This window comes from Euphorbia lathyris, chromosome 4, assembly GCF_963576675.1.
Source record: "Euphorbia lathyris chromosome 4, ddEupLath1.1, whole genome shotgun sequence".
Lineage (NCBI taxonomy): Eukaryota > Viridiplantae > Streptophyta > Magnoliopsida > Malpighiales > Euphorbiaceae > Euphorbia > Euphorbia lathyris.
Genome location: NC_088913.1, coordinates 79,691,011 through 79,700,129, shown reverse-complemented (window position 1 = coordinate 79,700,129; position 9,119 = coordinate 79,691,011). Strand labels below are relative to the sequence as shown.

At 34.5% G+C, this 9,119-nt stretch overlaps 1 protein-coding gene across 2 annotated transcripts; it reads right to left on the bottom strand.

Moving 5' to 3' along the window:
• Window positions 1-1,876: 1,876 nt before the first annotated feature.
• Window positions 1,877-8,282, bottom strand: LOC136228015 (elongator complex protein 4). 2 transcript variants are annotated; one of them, XM_066016845.1, is made up of 10 exons: window positions 8,152-8,282; window positions 7,577-7,725; window positions 6,013-6,182; window positions 5,628-5,854; window positions 5,452-5,527; window positions 4,854-5,010; window positions 4,217-4,295; window positions 3,661-3,820; window positions 2,559-2,650; window positions 1,877-2,440 (listed from the first exon to the last, which is right to left on the bottom strand). In XM_066016845.1, the coding sequence occupies exons 3-10, from the start codon at window positions 6,143-6,145 to the stop codon at window positions 2,279-2,281; spliced, it is 1,086 nt and encodes a 361-aa protein (XP_065872917.1). In that variant the 5' UTR covers window positions 6,146-6,182; window positions 7,577-7,725; window positions 8,152-8,282; the 3' UTR covers window positions 1,877-2,278. The 2 variants fall into 2 exon arrangements, with proteins under 2 accessions (XP_065872917.1, XP_065872916.1); XM_066016844.1 differs by having other exon boundaries at window positions 8,060-8,216.
• Between the last annotated feature and the right edge of the window lie 837 nt (window positions 8,283-9,119).

The window sequence follows — 9,119 nt, the reverse complement described above, 5'->3', positions numbered from 1 at the left end:
TTTTTATTTTAATTAAGGGTTAAAGTGCAAAAATAACGTTTTGGGTCAGAAGTAATTTTACCTCTAACGTCTAAAATGGTGGAATTTTATCCCTAACATTGATAAATTGGATAAATTTGAGAAATAATTCATAATATGGATGCAATTCCTAATTTTTAAATATGGATGCATACTTTAGTTTTATTTTTTTTTATTAAACCATATATACTTTAATAAACTATCATTTCTTGACTTTTATCTAATTTATAGATAATGATAAACTATAAATAATAATAATAATAAATAATTATAAATTATAAATAAATAATAATAATTATTATAATAAATTATATATAAATAATGATAATATAATAAATAATGATAAATTACTGAATACTTAAACTGAATGCTGAAACTGGATGCTGAAACTGAATGCTGAACTGAACTGAACTGAACTGAACTGAATTGAACTGAACTGAACTGAATTGAGCTGAATTGAACTGAACTGATTGTTACTGAAATTAAGTGATAAAGAACATGGCCTTATTTGGAATGGTTGAGTTATTTTGAATGGTGGAGGGTCTGAAGTCAAAGGGGCATTTGCCCCCTTTCAGCCCGAATTTAAAAAAAAAAAAAAATTAGTCCAAAACGACGTCGTTTTGGTTCCCCTCAAAACGACGCCATTTTGCCTTGTGGGTTTTTGATATAAAAAGAATGGTTAAGGTGCAAAAATACCCCTAACGTTTTGGGTCAGGAGTAATTTTACCCCTAACGTCTAAAATGATGCAATTTTATCCATAATGTTGGAAGCCAAGAGCAATTTTACCCCTAACGTTGATAAACTAGGTCAATTTGAGAAATAATTCATCAAATTGTCTTCTCGGTCATGAATCTTGTCATCTACACTTCACACATACGTTATTTTATCAGTAACAAATCACAAACATATGTTGGGATGTGAAAAAAATAAGAAAAATATATTAAAAATATATTGTCTTTTGTACGAATTAGACAAAACAATTCAAAAAATTCACCGAATTTATAAATATAATCTCTAATTTTATTATTAAATTACAAAAAAAAAAACATTATATCCTTTTTTTTTTAGAACAAATTGATATGCAATTGGTGCAAAATAAAGAAAAAAATGACTGTATTTTATAATCGTGTATGAAATTGATCCAATTTATTAACGTTATGGGTAAATTGCTCTTGGCTACAAACATTAGGGGTAAAATTGCACCATATTAGACGTTAGGGATAAAATTGCTCCTGACCCGAAATGTTAGGGGTATTTTTGCACCTTAACCCTAAAACGAAGCAATATAGGTAGAGGCAGCAGATCGTTTTCAAGGATCATAGATATCAATTGCCACCTCATAATCGTCGATCTACTTAGCATTAGAAGTTTTTTTTATTTTAAGACATTTTGTATCGAATAGCAATTATGTACTAAAGTATATTTTTTTTAATTAATGCTATTTTGTCTAAAAAAAATTACATAGAGTTTTGCCCCCTCTCCCTCAAATCCTGGATCCGTCACTGCTTAAATTAGATCCCAAATCCGAATCTTTAACATACCGAGAGAGAAATCATAAAAACTATAAAAATATATATATATTAAATGCCAATACTTGTCTCAAGGTATTGGCTGGATTTATTTGGAGGTAGGAGTGTTAAAACAGATTATCATCTTCATGTGATTTATATACAGCTTTAAAAGTTGACTTCATTTCTTAGTAAATGTCAATAATTGTCTCAAGCTGTTGGCCTATTCATTTGAAACTATGAGTCGAACCAAATTATTGTATCATTGATTATGTGATGTGATCTATAATATACGGTATGATTACTATCAATAATATAGAGTATTGCAAAAAAAAAAAAACAAAGCAAAGGAGCAAATAATAGGATTTCACAACATTAAATCATACAGATGCACGAATATTACAGAGAACACTACAGCTCTGCAATGTTCTTTTATATGGCAACAGTTATAATCACAATTCAAACTTCAAGTTCTTCGTATATTCCGAAATCCACTGCAGAACTCGCCTTGCCACACAAAGTTATGAACTGATGTTAAGAATTCCATACAAATGGCGTTTGGAGAACCGGCACAAATTGTTTCTATTGTTCAAGGTGAGTTCAAAGATACAGAATGGGATTATATGATGGATCAACAAATGAAAATGGTATATGAAGATTTCTGGAAACAGGATCAGTACTTCGTTCTCGGAATCACTGGCTGGTCTCAGTGTCACCTGAATTCTCGTTTCCCAGTCGAATGGCAGTGTTACTAAAAATCAAGAGTCACATTTTTTGAGGAACAACTACCAGACGTGCCATATGAACTTCCACTTGAACCATCAATAGGAGCTTGATTTAAACATTCTAAAACTAGAAACCTACGCTTGTGAAGCTTTATCGAGTACGTTGTTGCCTCAAGAATCACAGGAACCTATCAATTTGAAACAAGAAACACAAAGCAAAACTGAAACAGGTCTTTCGTATAAGTCAAGTTTAGTTCAAGTCCTGCAGATTGAATATATTTGCACTGAAGGACACTAGTCGAGTACCTGAGTATTGATTCGCACTACTTTGTGTATGTTAAGGAAGCCAACCATGTCTTGGTAACCGGTTAGGAGCTTTGCCAATTCCTTGTCATCATCTGAAAGAAACCAGGAGAGCATGGTCATTAAAGGCGCAATGGGGACCTGGCTCAGGCACACACTTGAGCGACACAACGCAAGGCGTACTAAAGAAAGATAACATATAAATCATAAATAACAACAATTAACATTTCTAAAATGTGTTATATATTCAAATAATCATAAAATGTATGAAATAAGTTCCAAATTAATGACCGAAAAAAACTGAACTGAATTGAATGCAACTGAACTGAAATAATAATATAATTCTTTAAAAATAGCAATAATTAAAATAAAAAGCTTATAAAAATAATAATGGTTCTAATAATAATAAATAATTATAAAAAATAATTATAATTATAATAAGTAATGATAAATTACTGAACTGATTGATACTGAAATTAAGTAACAAAGAACAGGGCCTAACTCTTCCATAATCATAATAAAAGGGCGGCCCGGTCGCACTACGCGTCCCCGCTGAGCGAGGGTCCGGGGAGGGGTCCCACCACAAGGGTGTACTGGGGCAAGCCTTCCCCTGCCAATTTAAAGACTAAATCTAAAGACTAAAGTTCAACCAAATCCTAAGTTAATTGACTAACATTCTAATAACTACTTTTCATCAAGTGTCAAGATTACAGTCTCCATTTGCGATATTTCTAAACTCTTCAAAATGGAACAGAGTTTTTCTATTTTGTTCTTTGCTATGTTTCCTCCGTCCAAATCTTCTTTCCTTTTTTATTTATTTCTTTTGATTCTAATTTAAATCAACCATAGATCATATATATAGGAAAGGGCTGAGATTAAAACATCCTATTTTTAACTTGGAACCCTAAAAAACAATGTATAGCTTCTAAATTTGAGCCTAGACGAGCTTCTTGAACAGAGCCCACCTTTTGGCTTCTCAGACGACATTCTTGGAGCCTAGCATCTTTTGAGTGAGGCACGACTTTGATAACTATGCAGGAGAGAATTGCTAAAGAAGTTTGAAACACAATTCCAGTGCAACAGTACATGTAATATCGAAATTAACCTGGAATTGCTTTGACAGAAAGTAATATGTCTGCCATGTGCTGCAATCTTTTACAGAATGGCTCTGAAAGAAGAGAAGGTGGAAAGGTGATGATAGCAACCGCATTTGCAGATCGTAGCATGCTTTTCAAAGAGCTGATGAAGGAAAGTACACCCCATTCCTGCAAATTTCAATGAAATGTGATGAATATGAATTAAATGGTATGAGAAGGGGCAAAATACAAGGAAATGTTCTTACAGCGACAAACAGTTTAAAAGCAAGTAAAAAGTTTAACACAAATGTCATTTAAGTTGCAGAGCCTTGTCGGAGATTAATATAAGATATACGATTGGGCCTTAACTATTAGCTTGAGCTTTTGGTTAAAACGGTTCCATGACATGGTATCAGAGCCTCTAGGACCAAATGGTCGGGGGTTCGAGTCCCGGCACCTCATTATTTATTTATTTTTTTAAATAACATGTCTGTGATGCCCTTAGAAGCCCAATCATATATCTTATATTAATCTCCGACAAGCCTTAGGATGATAAGAGGAGAGCGAAAAATAACAGTCAGAGACCATGTTGGAGTATTCACACTGAGGAGCACATAATGACTGAACCGCAATGCGACCAATGGAAGAAATCCTGCCCTCGTTTCTGGCAACAATAACAAATAGATAGCAAGAACTGTGTGTGAGCATATACAGCAATAGCTTTAATCACAACTTCACAAGGCTAATCAAACAAGTAAAAATACGGAACTTTCAGATGAATGGACATAGAAGTTGGACAGGCACTAGTATCTTGACAGATTCAGGAAGTTACTTATTCCATTTTAGACCCAAGCAATACTGATGACAAGCAAGTAGCGCAAGATTGGACATGCTAATTTGTAACAATTATATATTTTGAGCTCCACTCACACTGTAACAGACATGGCCAACAGCATTTTACCATGTTTGTTCAAGGGGAAAAAGAAAAGGCAACAAATAGAAATAAATATATTCATATACCTCGCTTAAAGTAATTCACAAAAGAAATCATTCAATCTCTTTCTAAAATGCACTGTCCTACATATTCAAGCACATGCACAAACTAGCAGCCAAGATTATCAATGAGCATATCGTACGTCACACATTTTACAGTATGAGCATTTTGTGATAAACCAGATATTATTTGCATAAGATTACTGATCAAGAGAATATTTGATTTTACCGAGGAAACTGAGCTAAAAATGTAGTGCAGCTGTCTCTCATAGTGCCAAGACTAGGGGAATCTTTGAGACCAACACAATCCACACGCTGCCCGCTGAAAAATTGCCTCTCCAGCGGCTTTCGCAAGTCAAAGTCATTGCAGAACTCTTGCTTATTATCTGCATTAAAATTAAAATAATTTATAAAGGTGGATAATAAGTCTGCTCAACTGAGACCACAGAATTAGATGATGTTTCAAAGAAAAAATCAAAACTGAGAGGGGCGTACAATGTTACTACCTTAAAAATGCAGAGCGCTAAGAAGGCCCAAAACATAAATTAACATCCCTCTTCAAGCAGACAAGCATTAGATTTTATTTTTTAAAGAAAATAAAAAGATGCAGACTAAACTAACCCTCGCGAAGAAAAAACAGCTCGAATGCATATCAAACAAGTGCTGAAATCACATATATAATCTGTGGTTGTGTTTGCTCAGGAAGAATTTAGTTAATTAATTATTTCAAACTACTCATCATTCAATATAACCCAATAACAGGAAGCAGTATCAGCTTACTAAATCTATAAATGACAAGGAGAAAAAGGAGAGAAACGATCTTTAACCTTTGTAACTATCAAAACTCTGCTGATTTTCACCAAAATATTTCTTGTACTGCCAAGCAATTCTAAGCGCTTTCTCCTGCAATATGTGAAGATATCAGATACAACACTAAACTAACTTCAAAAATAAAATGAAATCCAGGAGAAAATTAACATATAGAATTGGGTACAGGAAGAACCTGTTCTGTATCTTGCTTACGCAATTTCTCATCTTTCGGTGACGATGGACTAGGCAATGTGCCCAAAAATCCTCTTGGGTCTTTAGATGGACTAGCGTAAAGAAGGGGTTGATTTTGAACTAGTCCTTGAGACATAAAATTCCTCAACAAAAGCATGTGATGAGGTGCTTCTGCATCCTCCATCAACATAACTAAACTTCCAAGAGGAAGACCACCACCAAGTATCTCTAAACATTGGAAAAACACAAAAAAGTTACTTTCTATTAGGAAGAGGAAAACAACTTTCAAGTAAAAGGTAACACGTGCTGTTGATTCCCATCAATTATATATATATATATATATATATATATAAGAGAAAGTAAAAGTAAACAATGCAGAAAATTACTATCAAGATCAGATATCCCAGAGGAGATAAAGAATGTGCCATTGGGACCACACTTGATTCCAGGAGTCTGAGGCGATGCTACTGACGATATGTTACGAGTGAAGCTACTTGCCCGGGGCTTAGTTGCAGCCATTATCTTATCACCAGCTCGAGAACTTTCTCAGTTTAGGCTGCGAGATGCAATACCCAATTCATAATATGAACAGAGAGATTACAAAACTCAAGAATAAGCAAGTGAAAGTTGAAAACCAACATACACATGCTTTTCATCAAATACCTGATGTGCATTCAAAGAATTAACTTTTTAGTTTTTAGCACAGTCATTTCACACACTAACATAAAACTATTCTCTCTTCCTTCTTTTCTTCACTTTCTCAGAAACCAAACAGAAATGAATCCTATTTTACCTGGGTTTAGTTCCCAAAAACAGAAGAAGAGAACTTTACAGGGGCATAATGGGGATTCATCATCAGTTGGTTAAGAGTAGGGGTATGTAGGAGGACAGTTATAAGTTATAACCTAGTACTAGTGAGCTGGCAGGGGTAGGCATCTTTTGCTATTGGAGTAACGTATGGGAAGGGAGGCAGGCAGGCTGGTTTTGTTATGTATTTTCTGCTTTTCAGCAGGGCTGTGCTTTGAGCAGAGAGGGGAGAGTTCTCTTCATGGGAGGCTAGCTTATCCTGTTCTTTTATTCCTTAATTCGGATTAATACAATAACAGCTCCTATATTCATATTATCTTGTTTGTTTACTGTTTGGATTGAGAAGAATACCTCAGTTGTTTGTTTCTATCACTTCCCCAATAACCAGTGAAAATAATTCCATTTGGCTTAAAGCACTATTTGGCCTCCCGACCTATACAAAATGTTTGCAGATGGCTCCTGACCTATTATTCTGTAATATTTACCCCTAACATATATCTTTAAATGACATATGCACCAATTTAGACTGCAGGCTAGAACACTGACTAAATTATTGATATCACTTGACAAAATTAGTTGATACCTAATTGCAGAGAAATACCATGTCATAAAGTTTTTCTCCACCTGTAAAATGAAAAAAGAAAACAAATTCTATATATCACATTAAGAGAGTGTTTGGTTACCTACTTTTCACCTCATGTTGCCTTTTCACTTTAAAAAGCGGAGTTTTAAGTATTTGGTTAGACGACTCTTGTTTGCCTTTAGAGCTGAAAAGTAGTTTTTTACAAAAACAGAGAATCTCTGCTTTTAGTAAAAGTAGCCTTTTCGAAAGGCGAACAGCAAACAACAAGTAGCCAAACGGGCCCTAAATCACATTACGAGCCAAACTCAAACCACAAATCATTAATCCAATTCACAGTAATTTACTCAAAGTGAAACTCAGAAACCCTAAATTTGCATTCCAATCAGAACAACTGGTTAATTTGCAGCTTCAATTTCAGGAAGCGAGAAAATTAGCAATGCTAGTAACATATGATGGAAACTTTTACCGCTAATTCATTAAAAAAAAAAAGTTTCAAAACCAATACACAACACAATAAGATATAGGAAGAACCGTATTTGATCTTGGAGAGTTGAACTCACCACTGCTATCATAGGGCTCGTAATCCGTAGCCAACTTGACGCACAACACTTCTTCGACTCAAAAATCCTAAATTACAGTGCAATCTTAAAGCTCCGCGCTAATTATAAACCCCTTTTCTCCTCATCCGCTGGAAAATTGGTTAGAACGTCTGGAAGAAAAGGAAACATAAAAATGACCAAAAGAACTATCTATGTTAGCAGGAAGAGACAGTTGGAGCTCAGAGATGGAGAGTGATTCGATAACTATAAAAACAAAAATTGAGAAGAAACTGAACTTGAGGTGGTAACCACCACCGTCTAAATTAGAGCAAATATCATCAAATTAATGCTTTAAGTCTTGATAAATACAATCAGAAATGTTTTCAAGCTCAAGAATAACCAACTGGAAGTTGAAAATGAAAACCAACATACACACGCTTTTCATCAAACACCTGATGTGCATTAAAATAATAGTTCTCTATCACAGTGATTTCACACACTTACAGTATAAGAAAAACGTTGAAAAGAAAACTATTCTGTCTTTCTTGTTTCCTTCACTTTCTCAGAGACCAAACAGAGATGAATTCCTAGTTTACCTGGGTTTAGTTCCCAAAACAGAAGTAGTAAACTACTTTTCCCTCTCTTTCTCAATTGCTAGAGAAAATGATTCCGTTTCTTTCAAAACGAATGAAAACAATTCCATTTGGAGATGGGCCCATTTTGTTAATTGGGCTAGAAATGTGAATGAAGTTAGGCCCAGTTTCTTAAAATATTGGGCTTTTATTGGCCCAATTTGTATTATATTACAACATTATTTATTGTGACTAAATAAGAGTATGTGAGATATACATATTCTTCCTTAATAGAGTTATTGTGTTTTAGGTAATTAGATCTTTAGCCTTGGAGAGCAAGGATTCGCACCTACATTATATGTATTTATATGCTTGATTATTGTGAATAAACATGACAGAAAATCAGTTTTTCATGGCATCAGAGCGATAAGGAGATCCTAGGAAATAAAGTCTTATATCCTCCACGAGAGATCATGGTTGGCATAGAGGAAGCAAAGAAAGGGGATGGTGACAAGAAGCTCGATATGACAGATCATCAAGTGATTATCTGGAAAACATCATTACTCCGCTTCAATTGTGTGGTGAAAACTATGATGAATGTGTGAGAGATGTTTGTGCCTCGCTAGAGGCAAAAAGGAAATTCGGATTTGTGGAAGGGAGGATGACAAAGCCTACAATAGAGGAGAAACTTGAGAATTGGGTGGTTGTGTATTCGATACTGGTGTCGTGGCTAATCAATACCATTGAGTCATCCTTTCGATCGAAATTTAGAGAATACGATGATGCACTGTGGAACAATCTTAAAAACAAGTTTTGTATGGTAAACGGCACTTGCATTTGTTAATTAAAACATAATTGAGAGAGGGTAAGTAGGGAAAAACTGAGATAATGGTGGTTTATGTTAGTCGTTTGTCTACAATGTGGGATGACCTATATGTAAGTGTTGCTGTTACAAGTGTAGTAGAGTCACACAAGTGTAGTACTGTCACATA

Bases quoted from the DNA above. Each gene is read 5' to 3' on its own strand.
- LOC136228015 (XM_066016845.1), bottom strand. From the start codon at position 6,145: ATGGCTGCAACTAAGCCCCGGGCAAGTAGCTTCACTCGTAACATATCG. The intron at 5,528-5,627 runs GTTCTTCCTGTA...CACATATTGCAG, and splicing joins GTAAGCAAGATACAGAACAG to GAGAAAGCGCTTAGAATTGC. The intron at 4,296-4,853 runs GTAAAATCAAAT...TATTGTTGCCAG, and splicing joins TTTTTAGCTCAGTTTCCTCG to AAACGAGGGCAGGATTTCTT.